Source organism: Felis catus, chromosome C1 (assembly GCF_018350175.1).
Source record: "Felis catus isolate Fca126 chromosome C1, F.catus_Fca126_mat1.0, whole genome shotgun sequence".
Classification (NCBI taxonomy): domain Eukaryota; kingdom Metazoa; phylum Chordata; class Mammalia; order Carnivora; family Felidae; genus Felis; species Felis catus.
The window spans coordinates 116,975,205-117,000,355 of NC_058375.1; the positions used below are offsets into that span (position 1 = coordinate 116,975,205).

General features: G+C 48.6%; 1 protein-coding gene across 32 annotated transcripts in view; it reads left to right on the forward strand.

Moving 5' to 3' along the window:
- CLASP1 (cytoplasmic linker associated protein 1) overlaps positions 1-25,151 on the forward strand; it is a 272,813-nt gene that overhangs the window by 235,554 nt on the left and 12,108 nt on the right. For all 32 annotated transcript variants that reach the window (XM_019837951.3, XM_019837954.3, XM_019837945.3 and 29 more), the window contains 4 exons: positions 1,785-1,935; positions 5,957-6,203; positions 8,659-8,849; positions 10,614-10,742. In XM_019837951.3, coding sequence (XP_019693510.1) covers positions 1,785-1,935; positions 5,957-6,203; positions 8,659-8,849; positions 10,614-10,742 — 718 coding nt within the window. The remainder of the gene's footprint in view (positions 1-1,784; positions 1,936-5,956; positions 6,204-8,658; positions 8,850-10,613; positions 10,743-25,151) is intronic.

Below are 25,151 nucleotides of genomic sequence, written 5' to 3' on the forward strand. Positions count from 1 at the left end.
TCACATTAAAGTGATGTTGCCCCATAGACAGACAACCTTATGAACTTAGCAGGGGTTGACATCTTGAATTCCATTCAGGTTTTTCCTTCCACTTCCCGTCAGTATATACATGGGACTTTAGCTGTTAACATGTTCATTCACATTTATTTGTGTTTGCTGCCAGAGCCCGTCTTTGAGTTGGCATGTATTTTTGTGAGCTCTCCAAGCACAGTTGGGGTATAGATTTTCTTTCATTCATCAGAAAACAAGAAAGTTCTATCTGGGCGAGTTTTGCAATTTTAGGCAAATAGCTCCCATCTCCAAAGGTGAGTTCAGATGTTGTGCCCCAGCAGGACGTGTCCAGCCACAGAAAACACCTGGATGGTTCCAACCGCGAGCCAGTAGAGGTCTGGCTCCTCCCGAGTGAGGACCGTCGACCTCTTATCTTGCTCATCTGCCCAAACCATTAAAGAATAAAGAAAAGAAAAGGTGGCGAGGGGGGCTTAGTAAATATTATTTGTTTGTAAGCTACAGGAAACAGCCTCTTGTGAGAACGTGCAGGGTTGGTTGTGTCGCACGTAGGAAAGGTTCCTGCCAGCGATGGTCTAGTTTCAGTTACTTCTTTTGAAGAACGAAAGACTGCATGTCTTTAGTCCTGAATGATGTTGTCGAATGCTCACTTAAACACACCCAAGGATTCTTTGTCCTTAGCAATCCTCAGTGTAGCTCCAAGACTTTGTGGAAGTTCACTTAGACCAACTCATCTGATCTTCTCTTCGAGTTTGTTTGAAACACGTGACACTCAAATGAACACAGTTGTTTTGCCTTTACCCTTGGTTGACTGTTGCTTCGTGTTTTGCCTTCTTTATGCTGTGCTTCATCCTGTGCTTTTCTTGGATACTCTCGGTGAGGGACGGCGGGCTATTCTCGGGACCCGCTTCCGTGCACTCTCCGGACCGTGAAAGGCTGCCTGTTGACACCCTATACGTGACACCCAAAGGCTACTTGGGATTTTTGCTTAGTTTCTGATTTTGCTCTGCTCAGCCCACTAAAGGAACAATCGTTGGCATCACTTTTCTGTAAGGGACGAACGTTTCTTGCTTTTTCAAATACTTCTAGACATCCATCTAGGAAGTGACTCATCTGTATAAGATCTGTTTTTATTGTAAAACGCAAAATGTCAGCACCTTGGAAGAGTTTGATGTTCACAGCAAGCTCCTGGGTTAGATGGCTCAAGAGAGACTGTCGGGAGCCTTTCGGTAGGGTGGATCTAACTTGGAATCGTTTTTGAACGTAGGGTTTTATTTCACAAGTTTCTAACCCCGGTGAGCATTACCCAGTCTTGTGAGGTCGTTAGCTTTGCCCCTCTGAAACTTGCTTGTGACACTAGCTTTATTTTGAAATGCCCACCCCTCTTACCCGTTTGTACATTTGAGACCAGTAACAACCAGACTCCTTGTTTCCATCTTCAAGATACGAAAGTTATTTTTCCACTTTCATTACCTCGTGCATTGTCACCAGTTGTCACCCTTTGAGTTCTTGCATTCTTGTGGTTATTGCTGTGCCCCCCACCGGGTCTTACCGAGTGCTGATGTGATGTGTTTGGGGCCTGGTTTGACAAGGAACACGTGCAGTTGTCCAGTGGTGGCACTCTAACAGGTGTCTCCTTTTCATTCCAACTCGCCTAAAGACACGAAATTGTAATTATACCTCACTCCATAAACTGTTGGAAGTAATTTATACCCATGCCTCAAATTTATGCGTGTGCTTCAATTTAAGAAATACAATATCTTTTGATCCTTTAGCATGCTGGAATATGATACAGAGAACCTGAACTCTGAAGAAATTTACAGTTCTCTGCGTGGAGTTACAGAAGCCATTGAAAAGTTTAGTTTTCGAAGCCAAGAGGATCTGAACGAGCCAATTAAGCGAGATGGCAAAAAGGACTGTGACATTGTAAGTATCCCCGGGCTAACAGAGAACTGTATTTCGGTGAAGTGAGAACTCTGAGGACTGACCACGTGAACACTGAGCTTCATCATCATTTGTGTCTTGTAGCTAGAAGAGTATTATCTTAAGAGGCCCGAGGCAACTTTATAAAATTTTGAGTGACCCCCAGCTCTCTTTGTGAAGAATGTAAACTAACTTGTCCCCTCTGTTTGCCTTTGTTTATCCTGGACATATTTTTGTTCCTGTGACGTGATGAAAATAGTAGGCCTGAATCAGACAGCAGCGTGGTTCTCTGGGAGCTGTAGTTCCTGCAGAGGCGGGCAGATCCGTGGGGAGTGGTGGTGCGGCGGGAGCGGGCAGGGCTCAGTACTGATGAGTCAGGCTGGGCCGGTCCCGGTGCTCAGAGGTGGTGCTGTCCTCGGAGCCTCGTGAAGCAGAGGTCGAGGGGAGTGTGTGGTCAGATAGGAGGACGGGCCTGGGAGAAAGCAGAGAGGCGGCAGGGGGCATGGCATGAGTTCTCTTGGCGGTGGCTGGCGTGCAGAGAGCGGGCCTGTCGTGTTGGAGGCCAGGTTTGGGGAGGAGGCTGCAAGGGTTGGCTCAGGAAGGGTGCTCCCTTTCCTGCCGGTGTCTGACTCCACTCGGGGGTCACTGGAGATTTTTAACCAAGGAAGTGGCGTGGTCACACTTAAAATTTTAGGAAACCTGCTGCCCCTCTGAGATGGAGAATGACTCTGGAGGAAGTGGGGTCGGTAAGGCATGAGCTGAAATAACAAGAGTCCGAAGTCTCTGGCTAGAACTGTTAGGTGCTTGTGCCGTTCAGTGAGATCATATCACAGAAGGAGAAAAGATGTGTGTTAACCGCTTTGGAACTTAATGAGTTCAGTTTTGGATGTGTGTGACTTGGGGGACATAGGGAGTGTCCAAGCACACATACTCCTTAGGCCTTTGCAGATACCAGTCTGCAGTTCAGGCTGGCCGCTCGGCCCGGAGATGAAACATTGAGAGACGTTGACTGGTTGCCTGATGGTAACTAGAAAGTGAGTGAAATCAACCAAGTAAAGGGTAAGGACAAAATCCTGGGGAGCTTCAACACTAAAGGGAAAGACGGAAGAAGAGGACTTGGGAGAAGGGCTACAGGTTATTATTGCATGGGAGACCAGGAGAGTGGGGTATCAGAGAATTTAAGGGAAACTTTGGGAAAGGCCTTGTAGCCAAAGAGGTGATGCTGCAAAGACAGCGACCGGCCAGACGTGAAGGGAAAGGACTCCGCTGGATTTTTTTTTATTTTTTTATTTTTTTTTACGATCTACATCAAATATTGTATTTTAGCTGAAAGTATATAAAACACACATTTATTCACCATTGTTCTGATGTAGAGCCACGACCTCTTCTTGGAGAATGGACCCACAGTTTGGATTTCCATGTTCTTCTTCTCAAATAAACTTTACGCACAGTCCTGGTCTACAGTTTCCAGATCTAGTTTCTTCCAGGAGCCCCATCTGTTTTGTGAGCACCGTTCAGAGCAGAGCTGAGCGTGGAAAGCAGAGTGCAGTGGGTTGAGGACCAGCTTGAGTAACAACCTGGACATTGAGGAGGGATCATTCAGGACCTTTTCCCCGGGGAGACCTGCCCCGTCTGAATGCACATGGGACCAGTTAGGAGAAAAGTGTGGACAATGCCGTGGCAGAGCGTGGGTGATTGGTGGACACGGGTCCTTGAGGACATGGCAGAGGAGGCAGTCTGGGCACTGGTGGCCGTAGCTGGGAAGCAGGGTGGGCTGGGTTGATGTGGGGCCAGGAAGTGGAGGGCATCCCCACTGACCGCTCCCACTTTCTATGGGCAGCAGAAAGAGGCCGACCTGACTCCGGGAGTTCAGCTGTGGTGAGGAGAGTGGAAAAGGGCTTCCAGAACACCTGTGGGGAGCGAGGGGCTCAAATTAGGGAATCCGAAGCCCTGCTAGGAACAATAGAGGCCCTAAGAGAAGGTGGATGCTTTCGTGTGTATTTTTCTATTTCTTTATATATATTTATGCATCTGTATGCTTGGAGTAGGCTGTAGCATGTTTTTGTTTGTTTTTGATGCAAGTGACATCACGGCGTGCATTCTGTTGAGTGTAGCATGTGAGCACTTTCCCCCCGTCTGCATTCTCCTGTGGGAATTTTTATGGTCAGGTGAGAATTTGTCACATGGATACCACAGTCATGTACTCAGTGCCCTATTTTGGAACATTTGAGTGATTTCTGCTTTTTCAAAGCATAAAAATTCTCTGGCGAAGTTGAAAGGGGTGAAGCTTGCCGAGTGAAGGTAGCAGGCGAGGCATGGAAGCAGGATTGTCATTGGTGGGATCGGCAGGATGGGGTGCAGGAACCCCCAGGCCAGACAACAGGGTGGGTGACAGGATAGGAGAACATGAGAGGACGCAGTGGAAATTGTTGAACAGGTTCGAAATTCACGATCTTAGCTGCTGATTACCGGAGTGTGAGCGAAGAAGCTGGGCTGGGTGTGAAAATGCATTATGTGTGAAAGACTCGGGAGCCAGTGTACCTCTTTGGTTTGATAAGTGACCCAGTGTAATAAGACAGACCTCCGTAAGGATGAATGTCAGAGCCACTAGGAAGACAGTTCCCCAAAGCAGAGATGGAAACATTCAACGTGCAGGAGAAAGTCCATCCTTACGGGTGATTACAGAAATGCAGCAAACATACATTTGAGGCTCCACTTTATTTCTAAATTGTTCCGTTTTGTTTCGGGTAGAAATTAGAATATTTAATGCTTCAGGATATGAGGGAACTAGTGTAATATTGGTGGCATGGGAACTTGATACAGTTGCTTTGGAGCTAAGTAAAATTATATTCGGCATAGGTGATTTTAAGTTTCATATCCTTTATCAAGTAATGTAACTTTTGGCAATCTGTGCTAAATAACAAATGCAGCAAAAGGTAAGAAAGGTATTATGTTACAGTGTAGTTTATTTCAGAGTTGTCTATAATAGCAAAAAATAGAAGCATTAAAAAAAAACAGTAGAAGGTGAATGGTTGAGTAAATCTTACTAGAACACAAGTAGAAATAGTGGTGTGATTAAACAATGTTATTTTTTTAATTTTTTTTTTAACGTTTATTTTATTTTTGAGACAGAGAGAGACAGAGCATGAACGGGGGAGGGTCAGAGAGAGAGAGGGAGACACAGAATCCGAAACAGGCTCCAGGCTCTGAGCCATCAGCCCAGAGCCTGACGCGGGGCTCGAACTCACGGACCGCGAGATCATGACCTGAGCCTAAGTCGGCCGCTTAACCAACTGAGCCACCCAGGCAGCCCATTAAACAATATGTTATTAAACACTTTATTTACATGGGACATTCTCACACTATGAGAAAAGCAAAATATATGACAGAATGTGTGCCGTGATTCCCACTCTGCAAAGTCTGCATGAAGATAAGGACTGGTTTAAATATACAAGTTTAGAAAGTAAGAATTTTTTTTAGGGGCGCCTGGGTGGCTCAGTCAGTTAAGCATCCGACTTTGGCTCAGGTCATGATCTCACAGCTTGTGAGTTCGAGCCCCGCGTCGGGCTCTGTGCTGACAGCTCAGAGCCTGGAGCCTGCTTCAGATTCTGTGTCTCCCTCTCTCTCTGCTCCCTCCCCGACTTGTCCTCTCTCTCTCTCTCTCTCTCTCTCTCTCTCTCTCTCTCTCTCTCTCCCTTTCTCAAAAATAAATAAACATTTAAAAAAAAATTTTTTTAAAGAAACATTTAAGTCAAAAGTCATCACCACCTACAAAACAGACTTCAGATGTAAATTAACAGACTTTACATGTAAATTAGCGAGCGGAGAGGGGAAAACATAAGTGTTCAGTTCCTGCTCAGGTAGTTTATGAATTGGATGGTTTACAGATTGAAACCTAGTAACTATCCTTTGGTCAGTGGCCAGATTTCAAGGGAGAAATCTGGCTGTCCCAATACTTCTGAAAATGTAAAGGAAGAGTTTGTTAAAAGTCCTAAAAAGGAACTGACCGTGTGCCGTGCCTCAGGTGTCCCGCGATGGTGGAGTTGCGTCGCCTGCCACGGAGGGCCGGGGAGGCAGTGATGTGGTGGAAGGAGGCAGAACGGCCCTGGACAACAAGACGTCCCTCCTCAACACCCAGCCCCCCCGCGCCTTCCCTGGGCCGCGGGCGCGAGACTACAATCCCTACCCCTACTCGGACACCATCAACGCCTATGACAAGACAGCCCTGAAGGAGGCCGTGTTCGATGATGACATGGAGCAGCTTCGAGATGGTTTGTTCCTCTTTGCTTGACCCCCATCCAACTCCCCCCCCCCCACCCCCGCCATCCAGAAGAGCTTTCTGTGGCTCTCCCTGGGCACAGCAGCTCTGGGTGTAGAGGGCAAACACACATGCAGACAGTCCTTCGTTTAGCCACTTACTGAGCCCCCACCATGTGCTTAGGCATGGAAAGCACATCTGTGCACAGAAGCGTGCACCGTCCCTGCCCTCTGGAAGCCAGCAGCCTGGCTTTCGTAGAGCCAGTCACGAAACCAGGAACTACCGGTGACCCAAACTTAGGGCTGCACACTGTGCAGTGAAAGAAGGTCAGCTGTGTCCCTCAGGGAAGGCTTCCGCGAGGCACAAGGGCCTGAGTGGAGGTCAGAAGCGCGAGGGGAGTAGCAGTTAGCGGGTGGGAGGCAGAGGCACAGGCCATCCCAGCACAGGCTCAGCGTGTGTGTGTCCTCTCCCAGCCCTGAGCTACGGAAGGAGGGCCCGGTAGCACCACTGAGAGCCCCCCGCTTTTCTCTCACACCAGCGTTTTAACCAGGCCTTCCTGGAGCTGCTTTGGTTGACTTCTGTCTCGTAGTTCAGAGAGAGGGGATCTGGCATATACTGAGCTCCTGCATTACCATGTGCTTTCCGCTCAGCTGCTTTCTGTACATATCTAATGAGATAGACGGGATTATTCCCATTTCACAGGTTAAAAACTAACATTCAGAAGGGTTAAGTTACTGGCCCCAAATATAACATACTTGGCACGAACAGAACTAGTCTGATGACGTGCTTTGTTTTCTGACACTTGTGTTAAGACCAGTGTCCATTACTGAGTAACCGGTGAGTAAGCGTGCATTGGAATGATGCTGTTTTTGTCTGGAACTTAATTAGTTCTTTTTTCACCCGATTGTCACGTTCACACAATAGTTTTTTTTTTTTTTTTTTTAATATACGTATATATCCGTTTTGTTTCCAAGCCTTTGTTTTGTTTTTCAGTTTTAAATGAATTAAATCAGAACCCTAAATTAGAGCCCTAAACAGCATTCACTATGTGTCATGAAGTGTATAGCTTGCTGGGGACAAGGAGGCAAATCAGACAAGTCCTTGGCCTCAGAGCAACTCATGGCCTGTCCAAGAAAAAAGACCTAACACAATGGCACTGGAAAGAGGGGGCGCCGCCTCGCTAGAGCAGATGCTGGTTTCAGTGGGGACACAAAAGAAGGGGAACTGGGGGGCGCCTGCCTGGCTTAGTTGGCACAGCACGTGACTCTTACTCTCAGGGCTGTGAGTTCAAGCCCCACAATAGCGATGGGATCCTAAGACAGAAATGAAGTCCTGCAGTCGTTTGAAGACACGTGCCTAGGTGGTTACTTGCCGTGGGTAGCAACTCCGTAAATTCCCAGGGATTCCCAGTGTCTGTTCACTGGGCCCAAGGCTAATGGCTTGGTGGTTATTATGAATTGCACTTTTTAGGAGTAGTGGGCTGTTTCCTTTTATTGTTCAGACAGTTGACACATCATTTAACTTACCCATTTGTCGGTCTTGTTTAAGATAGAACAGAGATTGGGGTGTTGGTTGTTCCCTATTTACCAACTGCGTAAAAGGCTTCCTAAACTCACTAAATTTATGTAAGGCTTACCAACTGACTAAAAGGCCTAAAGAGAAAAGTGGAAAGGCAGGGGGGAAATGATTGAGTTCTTTAACATTTCAAACTTCCTGTGTGTTTGTTCCCTCACACCTTAGAAGCTAAAAAAAAAAAAAAAAAAAAAAAAAGTATGAAAATACAAATTTAAGTAGTTCCTAATGATTTGTCTCTGCCTTTTCATCCTTTCTATTGAAAGGAAGTGTTCAGAGTTGAGGTCTCTTAAGTTCATGGGAAGAGAAAGGATAGGTGTTTCATGGCTGACGCCCTTTTGCTAAGTGGTTTTGGCACGTTGTACGGTCTGTGCATGGACAGTCCACGCACAGGCTCAAACACCTTGATTAGTATTTGTTTGCTGTGCTAGTTACTAAGCTCTGGACATTCGGGGAGGGAAGGAATGTCAGACGGGTCAGTGAGGAGGGCCTGGAGGAAAATGTGCACCTGTCAGTGGGTGTGACAGTGGGAGGGGACTGTCCAGGGGTGGCCTGACTTGGAGCTGCTGCAGTGGAGATAGATTTGGGGGGGAGGAGGACAGTCACGGAGAGACTTTTAGATGGCTTCTCCTGTTTGTCTGAACTCGAAGGGGGAAAACGATGGTGGGGGAGGGTAAGGATGTTGGTATTGGTACTTGACATCTGTTCCCACATCTCTGTTTTCCTGTTTGGTGAGACGGCCTGCTAAGGGTGTCACGAGCGGGCAGCAGAGAAGGGTGAAGGGCACGGGGGCAGGAATGACGGAGGGGGGCTGCCTCTGGGCGCGGAGAGCGGGCGGAGGGCGCGTCCACAGCCCGGTGTCCTCGTGAGGTGACTTTGTCTCGGTGTCTCTCCAGTGCCCATTGACCATTCTGACTTGGTGGCTGACCTTCTGAAAGAGCTGTCCAACCACAACGAGCGGGTAGAGGAACGGAAAGGCGCCCTGCTGGAGCTGCTCAAAATCACCCGGGAAGACAGCCTGGGCGTCTGGGAGGAGCACTTCAAGACCATTCTGCTCCTGCTGCTGGAGACGCTCGGAGACAAAGACGTGAGGCGCCTTCCTCGTCCTTGCGTTCCCCCCTTCCCGTGTGACGGGCTGTTAAGTCCTGTCGTTCTGGACTTTGGCTTCAGCTTTATTTCTGTACTGTGCCTGCTGTTTACCATCAAAACGTTTTCCAAATATTTTCTGAGCACCAGCTAGTGAGGTCATGTTTCTGTCAGAGACGGGCCCCATTCCTAGCTTATTTATGTGTGTGTTTTCTTCTGTAATTGGGTTTGTAGGAGTTGAGGGAAACTTGTTCCTGCTTCAGGTTACTTTGTTTAACACAGAATTTCTTAAACCTTTGTTAGCATGGAATGGTTTTTTACAATGAGGTTTTTTTCTGTGTGAGTTTTAGGTTCCATGCGTAACTGAGAAATAGAGAAGTTCATTTTTTAAGAGACCCTACTAGATGCTGCCTTCCCTGAAGTTCTGTGTAGATGCAGCCGGCATCTGTGAGCAGCAACAGTGATTTTAACTGGTTAAGCAAGCAGTTCTGGAGCATGGGTTGTTTTCTGTTATCTTCTGTATTATTTTTTAAATCAAAAGCCCTCTTTGCCTTGTGACCTTTGAGTGTGACCAACGAGGAATTTGTGCCGTGCCCAGTCCGTAATCCACACCTGGGACCACGTAGATGACTCTTAAAGGGGGGAGTAACCTAGTCAGAGTCCTGCCTTCTCCCATCTGTGTGCCGGTCCCTTGTGCGGAGACAGCAGCAGATGTTGGGAATTGTCTGAGTGAAACTCTAGAAGTAAAAATCCACCTGTGCACTGGGCTTTGTGGAGGCCGCGGAAACAACGAAGCAGGTGTGATGAAGAACTCAAGGGCAGGACCAGGTGGATTTTGAGGAAGCTCAACACAGCCCACGGTGAAGGTCCCTCTCGGGGTCACGTTGATGGTGACTCTGATGGAAGACGGGTGCACAGGGGGCCGGCGAATGCGGTGGCTCTGATTGCTTTCTGATGCTTCGGGTTAATGGTTTGGCGGAGGGTGGGGACAGACAGAAGTACAGTGATGGAGGAGGGTGGGGACAGACAGAAGTACAGTGATGGAGGACCTACAGTCACTTCCCTTACAGCCTGCTTGGTCAGGCTGTGTTGGGAGATAGTGATCTCACGTAGAGAGCAGGTAGATGGTCCATTAGTGAGCCAATAGCACAGACGAGTGACGAAGAATCAGGATGTAGTTTTTGGCTCAGTTTGGTGTAAACCCCTTTTCTTTTACTGAGATCAGGAGCCCATGTGGAACGGTTTTCCTCCAAACGCACAGCTTGGGCCTCAGACACCTCGAGGCATGTACACACGACCCTCCCCCGTGATCTCATCACACAGAAGGTCGGGAGTAAAGACAGGTCTGTGGCTGTCTTACAGGCCGTGTTGATGAAGTGGTTAGATGCTTGTTACCTGTTCTTTACCAAAGGGTAATTTGCATACCGACATCTCAGAAAACGTGGAAATCCTCCAGGAGATTGATAATGAACTTAGATGTATCGTCCTCATTCGGTCTCATTTGGTCCTCTTTTGGCTCATTCCAGAAACCTTCCTCAGGTCTTAGGTGCTGGGTCCTGGGAATGTCAGCGTAGGCATAGCACCCGCCTCATGGGACTGGCTGTCTCAGCCCGTGCCACGCTTGCAATGTGACCTGCGTTGGGTGCCAGCAAGACGCCAGGGGAGCCCAGGGCTGGGTGCCTGGCCTTGCCGGGCGCTTCTGGCTAGTATGTTCAGTGAAGCACTGTGTTGTTTGCTGATGTCTTCCTTTCCTCTTATACTCCAGCATTCCATCCGAGCACTAGCATTGAGAGTTCTACGGGAAATTCTGAGAAACCAGCCCGCAAGATTTAAGAACTATGCCGAGCTGACGATTATGAAGACTCTGGAAGCCCACAAAGACTCCCATAAGGAGGTAAGCCGGCCTCTGGCCCAGGAGTGCCGAGCAGATGGGCCTGGGGGTGCAGTGAGGGTGTGGGGAGAGAGGGTTGTGGATCAGTGTGCAGCCTGACTAGGAGTCGCTCCCTTTGGGGGGCACCTGGGGGGGGGGGCTCAGTCAGTTAAGTGTCTGCTTCTTGCTCAGGTCGTGATCTCACAGTTCGTGAGTTCGAGCCCCACGTCGGGTTCCCTGCTGTCAGCATGGAGCCTGCTTGGGATTCTCTCTGTGCGCCTCCCCTGCTCTCTCTCTTTTGCTCTCTCTCTCTCAAAAATAAATAAGTAAGCTTAAAAAAAAACGTGAAACAAAAAAAGAGTCGCTCCCTTAGAGCTCGGCCCAGGCCGTGGTTCAGGGTGACAGTCCCAGTGCTGGTGTGGCGGCTGAGCCCAGGTGCCATTCAGGGCCTGGTGCCACTTGGTAGGTTCCTGACTCCCACACGTACAGCAGGCCTGACCTGTCCTCAGGGATTTCCTGGTCGGTGGTTCCCAGTTGCTATGGTCAGAAGGAGGGGGCTGCCGTTTTCCTGGTGGCATTCGGCACCTGCCAGACTGTTGTTGGGAGATCGAGGTTGGCTCGAGAGACAGATGTGCAAGTGCTGGAACCCACGCTTCCTTGCTCCACGACCTCGGACAGGTTCTTTCAGCTTCCACGTCTCAGTGTGCTTGTGGATAAGGTGGAGGAGGACGTTGTCACAGTTTCTGGTGAGAACCGAATGACATGGCCAGTGACGACAGAGGTGCTACATATACCTGTCGGTCTTCCTCCCTCCCCTCCCCTCTCAGTGTGCCCCTCTCTGCAAGTTCAGGATGAATGGAGGCAGCCATGTCCTGCCTTTCCTCGCTCCTGAACGTGTAAAATGCTAACAACTGTCCTGGCACCTCAGACGCCTACTGGAGAGTTGGAAAAATGTGTTTCTGTGCCCCGCACACTTACGACCAGCCCTAATTGGACCCGCAGTAAGTCCAGCTGGTTGCTCGTTGCCTTGTCCAGCCCCTGGGGCTCACCAGTCCTTTGAGTGCCTAGAGACCTACAGAGAACAGTGAAATACAGATGGTTTCAGTAACGCCTTTCCAATCAAAGGCACTGTGGGAAATTGGACTGTATACTTAGAACATTAGAAAACCTCGATGGATTGGACCCCAAGTGAGAATAACCTGCTTAGTTGAGTCTCGTGGCTCACACGTGATTCTCATGGGCACACTCGTGGATTAAGGGAACGGCAAGAATACGTCAACAAAAAGAATCTGGACCCCAAATTGTGCTGTTTCTCTGTTTAGCAGCTTATGTGGCTGCCCAGCGGTGACAGGTTTGATCTTCTGAAACCCGCACCACAATTGCAGGCTCAACAAGGGTAGGGGTCTCGCGCTCTGTCTAGGCATCTCCACCTGATGGGCCCGGCACAACGCGGGTTCATAAAGTGATAGATACATTTTTGTTTGTTTGTTTTTTACATTTATTCATTTTTGAGAGACAGAGCACAAGTGGAGGAGGGACAGAGAAGGGAGACACAGAATCCGAAGCAGGCTCCAGGCTCCGAGCTATCAGCACAGAGCCCAATGCGGGGCTCAAACCCATAAACCGCAAGATCATGACCCGAGCTGAAGTCGGATGTCCAACCGACTGAGCCACCCAGGCGCCCTAAGTGATAGATAACGTTTTTAACCTGTTGACGCTTCAGAAATCTGGCTTCGTCGTGTGCTAGTACAAATCACTCATGTTTGAACAGAACGCTTTCCTGTTACAATAACTCATGTAAAGTGTGAGGACCCGTGAGCTAACATAGCCAACGCCATTATTCCTGAGCGAGGGAAGAGGATCCAGAACATGCTGTCATTTGTCAGGTGACTCATGGCAGGTATTGGCAGAACCAGTATGTGAAGCAGGTTTTGTGTCTCTTAGGGCAAGTGGCCTGGCCTGTGCTGACCTTTTTCTCTTCTTTTTTAAACCCTAATAGCCTCTTCTTAAATACCTGACCAAAAACCGAAGTAAAACTGTTCTCTTGGAAGCACCTGATGCTGTTTCCTCTGGAGAGGACCTACTTAGAATGTGGCATCGAGGTGACACTAAGCCCTCCATCGTGTGTGGCGCTTACTGACTATCCCCTTGGAGAATGTCTGTATTTAAAGCTGGCATCCTGATCTTAAACTGTGAAACTTTGCCAGTGGACCCTAAGAAGTACAGCTGAGCAGAATTAAATAGTCCGTTTCTTACTGAGCTGTCTTCTTGAGGGATCTTGTTTCTGTGGGGTGTTTTTCCTCCTGCAAAATGAGAAATTCAGTAGAGAAAGTTCTTCGGCATGAACTCTTTTAAATTGCCTGAGAGACAGAAGCAGAAAATACCTGTTGCTTAAAGTAAGCTTAGCAGCCCTTAGTTGTCCTGTGGCATCCCTGTGACCCAGGGTCTCCTCACTGCCGTCACTGATCACCTGACCAAGCAGGTGGGGAAAACATCCTGTTCCCAGTAAAGGAGTGCCTTTATTGGCAGGCCTGCCCTGCTTTGCATACTTCGATACTCACCTTGAGTGCCCTTGTATTTTCCTTGTGAAACTTCACTCTGTCACTTGGCCAGAAGCTCCCAGCCTTGGGCACTTGTGTATATTTAGGATTATGTATGGTTTCTTTGTCTGTCTTTTCTTTTGAAATTCTTCTAGTCTTTCTCTTATTTTACCCAAACTGTCTCCATCCATCATTCCCTTTTTTGTCTGTTTGTTTGTTTGTTTGTTTGTTTGTTTGTTTTTTAGGGCAGAATAGTTAGATGCACATCAAGTTCGTGCTGTGGCCATCTTGTTGGCATAGAATATTGCACATGGTGGTTCTCTAGTGTTATGTTTTTTTTTGTCACTACATTCAGACACGGCTCTGACATTTATTGGGAAGGATCTAAAATGTTTCTAAACCCAGTGACTGAGTCAGTCATGCAGAAGCAGAGTCTACTCTCCTAGCTAATTGGTACTTCCAAAGCGTGTTCATTCCATTGAGCTTTCCTGGAACTTCCTTCTCTTAGGAAACTCGTTGGTTTTGTATTCACAGACAGAACCCAGGCTTCGGCAGGACGCGACAAGCTGACACAAGGCTGCTCTGGGACCTTAGCCCCAGATGTCCCTCCTTGCCCGCTGGGGCAGTGGCCGCACTATGGTGCACACTGGGCAGTGGCTGTGGGACTGTAGGAGTGAAGGACAAGTTACTGAAATGCCATTTCTAGAAGTTGAAATTTGTCATAAAAGCTCTCAGGGGAGATGAATATCTCATCCTTTAAGCCACGGTCTGTGTTCTCAGGGTCTTTTAAAAGGAACCGTGCATGTAAAACATGTTTGTTACACATTGGAAACATACCAGGCACTAGATCTCGCTCAGGCGTCCCTCATCTTTAGCCAACACAGATTTAGTAAGCACCATAGAGGATTTGGATACCAATTTAGAGTTTCTATTGAAGAAGTTGGTGTTTGTCAGCTAAGACATGGTTTCATATTCCTTATTTGAATAAGTACATCTCCTTCATTATCTGACTCCTCCTTTTTTTTTTTTTAGTGTTCTATTATAGTTTTATTTTTTTAATATGAAGTTAATTGTCAAATTGGTTTCCATACAACACCCAGTGCTCATCCCAAAAGGTGCCCCCCTCAATGCCCATCACCCACCCTCCTCTCCCTCCCACCCCCCCCATCTACCCTCAGTTTGTTCTCAGTCTGACTCCTTGTTATCTGTTTAGTAAATAAACATTGCTACAGAGTTTCAGTGTCTCAATGAAGTCACCACGGTTTACAGTAGTGTTAGCTTATAGCAAGCATCTTAAAAAGGGCTGAGGACTTGTTAGTGACCTTCAGAAATCTGAAGCCCATTTTCTGTTTTAAAAGAAAACTCCATTCATTTAACTCTTCTCATCTTAGAATTGGCAATCCGTTTGTTAGGACTGGCGCAGAATCAATCTCTCCTTCATCGATGAGGAGGGGATTTAATAAGAGAATCCATGGTACGAATAAGATTCTAGGATCAGCATGGGGTGTGACTCCTGAGGCAGAAAACCTGATTTTCAGTCCACTGTGTATGCTGTCCGGCTGTGTTGTTGGGTCTCATCACCTCTGGGTGAGCCTGTTATAAAGCTTGACTGTCATGAGACTCAAATACAGGACAGGGTGGAAAAAGACAAGAGAGAGAAAGAGTGTGCGTGTGAGCACGTAAGCTGGGAAGGGGCAGAAGGAGAGAGAGAGAAAGAGAGAGCGAGGGAGTGTGTAAGCTGGGCAGGGACAGAGGGGGAGAGAGAGAGAATCCCAAGCAAGCTCTAAGCTCAGCTGGGAGCCTGATGCAGGGGCTTGATTGCAAGACCCAAGATGCTGAACCAGCTAAGCCACCCAGGTGCCCCTGTCATTGAAACTTTTTGATCATTGGGTGTAGCTTTTTCTGAATTTGGCCACATTAGTGAGTATTCAGTTGTATTTGTCTATGAAAAGAAGGAAATGTCAGCATCATTTTGTGTCCCATACTGACTCACCAGATGTTTCTTCATCTGGGTGTTTGAGGCATCACAGTCCAGCCTCAGGCAGTTTGGGGAAGTTGGATTCTTATGAAACAACCATTGTTTGTCTTTGGGGGCTGTATTTTAAATCATAGAAAGTTAATTTTACGTTCTAAGACTGTAACGAATTACACGTAGAGCTACACCAAATTATTTTAAACAATAAAAGAGGAGGTTTCGGGTGCTTGTTTTCTGACTTGGGCTTTGCCCTGCTGGCGTGGTGTGTTCTCTACAGTCATTTTGACAAGCGTCCTGGCCAGAGAAGAGCAGTGGTGTGTCGGGGAGGACGTTTGATTTTAGCAAGCTGATAATTCTCCTTCACATACCAATTAAAATCATTGTCTGACCACGACTTAGCCAGCCCTGCTGAGCTCTGGAATGGTCCTTAGAAGCCTCCTGGGGCAGTGACCACCCGCATATCAGTGGTTCTGGAGGACAGTGTGTTATGTGAACCTGGAGAAATTACTTCACCCCTCCCGGACCTTGGTTTCTCTTATCTCTTACCCCAGGGAGTGGACTGAGTGATTATCTGTGTCTCATCCAGCTTCAAGGTACTAGAAGTTGCTATTAAGTAACAAACCTACCTTCACAGGTCCTAAGTATCCAGTTTTCCCTGAGCCCACCCAATCTTGGGAGGTGGCTAGGAACCCGATTTCCTTTGCAAGTTCTTGCTCTTTTTAACAGAAAGGCAAAACCAGAAACCTATATAATCCTCTAAAGGTTAAAAGTTGCCAAACCAACATTGTCTGACACTAAGAGCACAAACTCTGGTAAATGTTTTGTTTTTGGAGGCAGGAGGTTGGAAGTGAGGGGCAGGGCTCCAGTCTTCAAGAAGCTCATAGTTTAGTTGAGGTTAAAGCACATGTGCGTTCAGAGTGAGAGGCACTAGGACTTTGGAGTGGGCTGGAAGAGTCCAGGAAGGCTGCCTGAGGAAGTGAGAACCTGAGGTTGGCTGCGAGGAGTAGTTACGGGAGAATTGTAACAGTGAGCCGGGGCGGCCTGGCCTGGAGGAGGGAGCATGGGCTTAGAAGACCCTGGGCTGACTGCACGAAACCAAGATTGCTTTCATGCTGTGTATGTCACGTGGAGATGCCGCGTCCCCACCCCACTGGCTCGCTGTAGAATGCCAAGCATAGAGCCCGGTTCTGAACGGCAGTGCCGCTGCTGTGCCACTGTTTGGGGCAAGTGACGGGTTCCTCCTCTCAGGTGAACCGGCCCTCCTGGGAGGGAGATAGGACACCGGGCCGCCTTTTAGCTCCTGTGGCTTCAGAAAAGGCATCCTACTAAGAAACAGCTCCTACAAAGAGACAGGCAAGAGGGCCAGTGTTCAACGTCACAACCTTTGAGTTTGGAGTGTGAACGTGTGGATCCTCGTCCTCCTTTGGTCATTCACTGGCTGTACGACTGAGGACAAGTCACAGGAGCTCTCTCTCTGGGTCTCTAAAACGCTCGTACGCTGGGTGAGCCCGGGGGAGCAGAGAGCGTGATGCCCTGCAGGGCTCACGCTGTGGAAAACGGAAGATACTGTCTCCTCTGCCCTCTTGCAGCGAAGAAAGTGGACCAATTCTGAATAGAATTGTTGACAAGCATTATAGATTTTACACAAAGCACATATAGTGCACTTTTTAAAATATATCTAAGAGGGCTATTGAAATTCGATTGAGGAAACTGTAAAACACCAATGGAAAACAGTTTTTGTCTTGGCTGCTGTGCTGGCTGAATCTATCCATGTCCACACTGGAGTAGCTGTTACATTGTCACCTCCAAGCCGGAGGGCACCCTGAGCTTTGAGACATGCAGAAGAGGAGGCTTCTGTGTGCCGCTCAGCTCCCCATCTGAGGAGGTTCAGGTTGTCTCTTTTTTCTTTTTTTTTTTTTTAAGTTCTTTTTTTTTTTTCTTTTTAAAAGCCTCTAGCGCCTTCTTTACTGACTGCAGGGCTTGATGTTATCTCCAACAGTACAGCTTCTAGTTTTTTGTGTTTTTTTTTTTTAATGTTTATTTATTTTTGAGACAGAGAGAGACAGAGCATGAACAGGGGAGGGTCAGAGAGAGAGGGAGACACAGAATCAGAAACAGGTTCCAGGCTCTGAGCTGTCAGCAGAGAGCCCGACGTGGGGCTCGAACTCCCGGACCATGAGATCATGACCTGAGCCGAAGTTGGCCGCTTAACCGACTGAGCCACCCAGGCGCCCCTAAGTTTACTTATTTTGAGAGCAAACGAGTGGGGTAGGGTAGGTCCAGAGAGAGGGGGAAGAGAGGCTCCCAAGCAGGCCCCACACTGTCAGCTCAGAGCCTGATGTAGGGCTCAAACTTACAAACCATGACATCATGACCTGAGCTGAAATCAGGGGTCAAATGCTTAACTGACTGAGCGACCCAGGGGCCCCTGGGTTGTCTCTTTTGCCCTTCCTGACAGGCCAGCCAGCCCAGTACCTGCAGTGTCCTCCAGGATGGGACACAGCCACCTCCCAGGCCTGTCTCCCACCTGGCTGCCGTAATGCAGTTGAGAGAGACAGTGTTGCCCCGAATCTGCTTTTGCAGGCAAAGATGTGACAGCTGTCTTGTTAGACATCATGTCTATACTCTGCCTCTGGAAATTCCACATGCATCTTTTTAGGGGAACGCACTCCTGAAGTAGGGGCAGAGATAAGATTGTATAACAAGAATGTGAAAATTCTTGATTCACATTCTCCCTCTCATTTTTCTGATGAGAGAAACTGAGGCCTTGAAAGTAGAAGAAATGTCCTCCCAGACCACCTCACTAGTTGATGACAGAACTGGTTCCAAAACTTGGGTCCGTGGACGTTGAACCGGGAGCTGTTTTTTCTTTCCTCCCTTTCTCCCTCTAGTATGGCACTGAGCCTAGTTAAGTGAGGGCTCACATGCAGCTTAAATCCTGGAATTTAAAAGAGTGCCAGTCTTTTGCAAAGGATGGAATCTCCCCAGGATACCCGTGGATACCACAACTCCGTGTGGATCCGGATCCCATTTGTATAAGGTCTTTCCAGTTTTTCCCCAGAAGGTGGCGCCAACCTTTTCCTTAGCTTCCACATGATTGAGGCACTAAGCTAGGTTTGCCAGACTGGGAAGAGTTCTTTGATTCCAGTCATTGTTTAGGAACATTTGCCCCCCCTCCCCCCCTCCCCTCCACCTTTTTTTTTTTTTTTTTTTTTTTGCATTAAAAAAAATCTTTTCTTATTCAACCAATTTTTCTCGTGTGTCTGTGACAGAGCCAAATCAAACTTTGGACTTAAAACACACAATCCAAATTTTGACAAGTTCTGTGCTCTAAAAGAAACCTTATCTTTAAGCAAACACTCATCAATATTCTGAGTAATGATCTCATTTTTTAAAAAGTTCGATGAGGAAATTGTACTTTTCCTAGCTAGCTTCACTGGCTTTGAAAGGGAAAAACCCCCATGTTTCTAATCAGAGTAGCAAAATCAGCAGACTTGAGACAATTTTGGTCACTTCAAGGTAGATTATAACCTGCTTGATGCTGCTGTCTCATAAATATGCCCCACCCCACCCTCCTTTTTAAAATCCTTGCTGCTTCTGGCCACCTTGTCTACCAAACAGCATTGTTCTCCTTTCTTTCTGGTGCCCGTGTTTACTTTTGCTCTCTGCTTGCTTACATTTATAATCTTTGCTTCTTAGGTTACATAGAACGCAGGGGCAAAACCTAAAGTTCACCCTGATTCAGGCAGCTTGCCAAAAGCCGGGGGCTTGGCACAGAGAGGGAAGTCCAGAACACCTACTTGCCTTGGCAGAAGCGAGTGTCTGTCTTGGGAAACTTGCTGTAACCTCCGTAAGCAAGAGGGCCTCAAACTTGCCGCCTCGAAGTATACCTTCTGGCTTTTCGTTTTCAGACGTTTTTCGGAAAACCTTTGTGTGTTAGATACATTGGATTAAATGCTTCATGCAGGTGACATCAAGAATTCCTGGGGTTAGAAGAGGAAGTTCTCCTTGGGTGTGGGTTTTGGCTCGGCAGATCTGGAAGTCCTTTGACCCACTGCAGGGCAACTCACTTTCACCCGGATGACAGGAGAGTACAAACAGGTTGGAGGCAAGGAAGGAAACCTTACGATGGCACTCTCACCACGAGCCCGCCAGTATGTTTCCTTGTCTCACTGATGCTCTCCGCATCCGAGGGGCGTGGGGAAGTTGTTTGTTCCTGTCAGGACTGTTAAGTGGCACTGCTGGCACTTGGGTCCCAGTCTGTTTCCAGGCCTGTCTTCCCTCCCACTGAGCTGCCTCCCGTTTCCCAGCTGGGTCTTAAAGATGTACATCAGTGTCTTCTACCTTGGATGTACCCACAAGGTTATCCAGTGTTTTCTGATCCTTCTGGTTTTACCCCATCTCTTTAAAAACTAAGTCACACTGGGGCGCCTGGGTGGCTCAGTCGGTTGAGCATCCGACTTCGGCTCAGGTCATGATCTCACGGATCGTGAGTTCGAGCCCCGTGTCGGGCTCTGTGCTGACACCTCGGGGTCTGGAGCCTGCTTCGGATTCTGTGTCTCCCTCTCTCTCTGCTCCTTCCCTGCTCACGCTCTGTCTTTCTCTCTCTCAAAAATAAAATAAAGCTTAAAAACAATTAAAAAAAACAAAACAAAACTAAGACACAGACTTTCCTCAGTACGGCTCAGATTTCTGAGCTGTATGTTAGGGTACTTGCAAACAGTATTTCGCACAGCAGAAAGGCATTGGCTTCGGAGCACGCCTTCACTGCGGGACCCGCTTAGGGAAGAGATGACCCCCTCTTCCACTGTCCACTGGCTGCCCAGCTATACGTAACTCAGCCACGTGCCCGGTGCTCGGCTTTCCCGAGTGCACCGTGGACTTGCGACGACCGGAGGGACGTGCATGAACTGAGGAGGAATAAAAGCACTTCATCTTAGAGTAAATCGTTGCACGATGGAAGTCTTTTAAGCAGTACGCCACCCCTCTTCAAACAGCGGGTTGCTAGGAAAAAAAAAAAAACCAACCTGAACTAAAGTCTTTTCCAAAGGACAGAAGTGTCGCCTTTCCGCCCTGTCACCGGGAATGGGACCCTCCGGGCCTCCTATAGCTGATTTTGCCCAAGGGCCAGGTGGCTCCCCTGCAGATACCTTGCTTCCCCCTCAGTTTCTGGGCCAGCTCCTCAGGTGGAACACGTCCGTGCAGTTCAGTGAGGCATGCCCCAGAGGTGACTTTGCCAGTCAGGAACATTTTACAAAATATGTACACGGGAGAATGTGCTTGACAAACATTTCTTGAGTAGCTCATGTATATCGGACGCTGTGCCAGGCATGGGGGGTATAGAAAGGTAGCTGAGGTGGGAGCTTGCCTTCGAGGAATTTTCTGTCTAGTGGGAGAGACCATTTGAGCAAGGTGTTGAGTGCAGTGGTGGAGGTGTGCACACGGGGCTCCCCAGAGTCGTACCACAGCAAGCGGGTCCTGAAGGAGACCTGGCCCGGCCAGGTGAGGAGCACCAGTGAGCGACGCTGAGGAGGAATGGAGGGGCTAGTCGGGCTCCGCGAAAGGGCCGGCGGGGCATGTGCAGGGCCTGCCCTCAGCTCAGTGTGACGAGGGCACAGGGGGAGAGGGAGGGCAAAACCACAGCTGGACACAGGCAGGGGCCAGGCCATGCTGGCCTTCCACGCCGTATCGACAAATGTGGGCCTGGTTCCAGGATAGCTTTTAGAGGGATTCTTGGCGAGGGCAGACCCACTTGATGTGGGCACTAGACTGGGTCGGAGGGGTCCCCTGGAGGGAGCTCTGCTCTCTGGCAGACTCAGAACTCCCTGGTTCTCCGCTGTGTCTCCCTGTGACCCCTTACCAGCAATCCTTTATTTGTATGTTCTCTCTCTTACTCCAAAATCCACCAAAGTGGGCATTTTTTAAATCCCTATCTTAAAAATTTTTTTTAATGTTTTTATTTATTTTTGAGGGAGAGAGAGACAGGGAATGAGTGGGGGAACAGCAGAGAGAGAGGGAGACACAGAATCCGAAACAGGTTCCAGGCTCCGAGCTGGCAGCACAGGGCCCAACGTGGGGCTCGAACCGACGAGTCATGAAATCATGACCCAGGCCGAAGTCAGATGCCCAACCGACTGAGCCACCCAGGCGCCCCTTAATTCCCTAGTTTAAAAATCGAGGTTCAGACCGACTGAGTGTCTTGCCAGAGGATTGAACTCCGATTTGTCTGTGCCCATGCAACTTGGAGCTGCCTTTCTTGGGGTGAAAGGTTAAAGGTTATGCATGCACACCAGGGCCAAACAGTACTCTGCTTTTAGGGGACCTGTGTGGAAAAAGCTGCACTTTGCAGCAGATTGAGTTGGCAAGAAAAAAAATCAGTGAGTTTTCTTTAAGTAGCCTCATTCTCGTGTGTATGTGAAATGGAGGGCGATACCATCAGTGGGACTGAGGTCATGCTTGCTGCCTGGCTGATCCCAACCACCCACTTTCTGTGGAGGAGGCAGAGGCGGGGAGGGCTGGCTTCGCATGGCCAAGGGCCCTTGAGCCGGAGGAACCCCCGAAGAACACCTGGGAAGCCTTGTGCAGACATTCATTCTGCGTCCCGCCCCTCATCAGCTTCCTTTCATCTAACCCTGGCCAACTGCAGACACTCCTCAGCTCCCCGCCATCTGCCCCCACCTGCTTCTGGGCTTGGTTCCCCACTTCCTGGGGCTTTGCACCCTCTGCACAGACCAGCCCATCCTGCCCAGCACCGTGAGGACGGGGTCCGGGCCCACCCATCATCCTCACTCCTGTGGCCTGCCCTGAACTCAGTCCCTGACACACAGGAGTGAATGAGTGTGTGCATGTTGTACACAACAAGGCAGGGCCAGTCGTGGTATGAAAGAAAAATTGCTCTTACGGGCTTACCGAGAATAGGATTCTTTGAAAGTAAAATGAGCTCTCTGCAGTGCTTTGCAGCCAAGCCTGACTTTGCACGTGTATAATAAGTGCAGGCAAATCTTGGATGTTCTTGACCCCTGTCTTCTCTCGTGTACACAGTATTTACTCTTGAACCATGCTGATCCTGGTCCCCATTTTGACTCTCGGAAGGATTAATCCATAATCCCGATGTATGCCCCCACAGGTGTATGCATTGTGTCCACAAGCGCGCTGGTCAGGTGACGGGGGTGTGAGCTTACTTAATGAGACCCCTAGACTTCGGTCAGTGCCTTAAGGAGATAGCAGGTCCTTCCAGGGAAAGTTCAAGAGGCCTCTAGCAAGAAATAGAGAACTTTGAGAGTTCAGGAAGGCAGGGCTTTAAGTAGGAACATACCCTCAGGCAGACAGAATGAAGTTCAGTCCATCTGTAAATGTTGAACACCTGGTAAATGCCCAGCCTTGCTGTGTACTTTGGGGTACAAAACAAGTGCCCCAGCCCGTCTGCTAGGCCTTGCAGCCTGTTGGGGAAGGCGACACATGTGGAAATGTTGGCAAGAATGTAAAGCAACCGACATGAGGTGCCAGCAATAGAGAAAAGCTCTACAAGTTGAGAAGGAGAGGTCATCCCGCTGTTCAAGGAGGGGACGTGGTCAGCCACGTTTGTGTGAGAGACAGCGAGTTTCCTAAATAGCAGAAGAGAGCTTATGGAATCAGTAGGCAGTAAGCAGAAATAGCGATTATTATAATCATAGTAACGTTCTCAGCCAACACCCAGGGAGTGCAACTCCATGCCGGGGCTCAAATTCTGTCCCGGGTGACGAAGGGCCGCCTGCTTCTGGGGTGCAGCACCCTGTCCTCCCTGCTCTCCGTGAACCAAGGGCTGAACTGTGAACTTTCCCTGATCTCAAAAGCACACTTAAATTTTTATGAATACGTTTTCCTTACCAGGAACATTACTATGGCAGTTTTCCATGGCAACTTTTCAATATAAAAAATACGAAGAGGAGAATAAAATTACCCATAATCTAACCCCCTGAGATAATGAGGGAACGTTTTGTGCGTTTCCTTCCAGGTTTTCCACCGCGTTAAATCCCAGTGTTGGGACATGAGCAGCCCAGGGAGAACCTCCAACTGTCAGTGCAACATGACCGCCTTAAAAATACCGGGCTTTTGTTTTACGTCCATTTGTATTTATTTTGAGAGAGACAGAGTGAGCAGGGGAGGGGAAGAGAGAGGGGGAGACAGAATCCCAAGCAGGCTCTGCACTGTCAGAACAGAGCCCAGTGTGGGGCTTGACCTCACGAACTATGAGATCATGACCTGAGCTGAAGTCAAGTGTCGGCCGCTTAACAGACTGAGCCACCCAGGCACCCCAAATATAATGATTTTTAAGTGAGATGAATTCAGTCCCCTTGTGTTGGAAGGAGTCCACTTTACCGTTCAGAGAGCAGAGCAGACACACGGACCGATGAGGCACACTCCGGGAAGTCAGTCCTGTTCACAGGGTGGCGTAGCCCCAGCTAAACTGAGCTGCGTCTTGTCCCAAAGCCATGACTGCAGAGCCCTAAGATCTGGCCCTGTCCCTCCTAGAGTGAGGGCACAGTAGTCAGGGCCCTACAGTGACCTCCTGCAGTCCATGTGTCCACCATATGGCTCAGGGTGCCCCTCTGTGTGTCCTGTCCTCCCTGGCTTGTATGCATGGATGTTTTAGCCCACCCTTGCCCACATCTAGAAGATGCTTTCCAGGTAGTCTGTCTGCTGTTTTTGTTGGTCAGTCTGCTTCAATCACAAGAGCACTGGGGAGATTGAGGCTTAAGCTGGTAACCTTGGTCTTGTTGCTGAGTTAAAGCCTTGTTTCAATAGCAGAACACAAAACAGAGAAGAATCTGGGTGGAATGAACAGTCCAGGGCTGGCAGTCGGAAAAAAAGGATTAGATTTTCATTATATTTTATAAGAAAATGCATACACGGGGATGCCTGAGTGGCTCAGTCGGTTAAACCTCCGACTTCAGCTCAGGTCACGATCTCACGTTTTGTGAGTCCGAGCCCTGCGTCGGGCTCTGTGCTGACAGCTCGGAGCCTGGAGCCTGCTTGGGGTTCTGTGTCTCCCTCTCTCTGTCCTCTCCCCCACTCCTATTCTGCCTCTCTTTCTGTCTCTCAAAAATATATAAAAAAATTTTTTTTAATTCTAACTAAAAAAAAAATACGTACATGTTTACAGCCCGGTGTTTTTTGCTTATCGTTTATATGCATACCCCTGTGTCGTGAATAGGAGTAACTATCGTTTACTGAACATGTAGTACATTCTGACACCACTTAACAAATGATTTCTGTGAGGTATCCCCATTTTACAGAAGAGGAGATGGGGGTTAGCACTTGCGCACGGCACGGCTGGCGTTTGCTTCCAGCCCTCAAAGGCCGCGGCCCGCACTCTTTGTTCCTTGCCGGGTTTTGCTTTTAGCTTCTATCTTTATTACAGAGGCTCTTTTTGTGGCGCTCCCGGTGACCTCTGGCACAAGGACTCAGCGTATCCTAGTGCGCTGGGATCTCCTCACAGGTCAGAGGCCACTCCTTTGGCCGTGAGGTGCCCATTTTGTGCACTTCCTTCAGAGTACGGGGTGTGGTGATACAGGCACGGAGGCTTTCCTTGGAAAAGCCTCTCCAACTGCTTTACGATTAGGTGCCTTCATGGAATCATAAGTCTTGAAGCCACTGATTTTTCTTCCCGGCTTCTCTCCAGTCACTTTAATTGCAGCTGTCCCCCAAGCTGCTGGAAAGCATTTATGTTTACTTCTTTTTTAGGTCCTAATCTTCTAGGACAGAGACTCTCAGATTTTCCCGTACGGGAGACCCTCTGAAGCGCTTACTAAGATAGCTTGCTGGGCTCCAGGCCCCAGTCTCTGATTCGGCGGGTCCACGGTGGGGCCGGGGAAGTTGCATTTCTAGCACGTTCTCAGGAATGTCGCTGCTGCTGCAGGGGAGGTAACACTTGGAGAA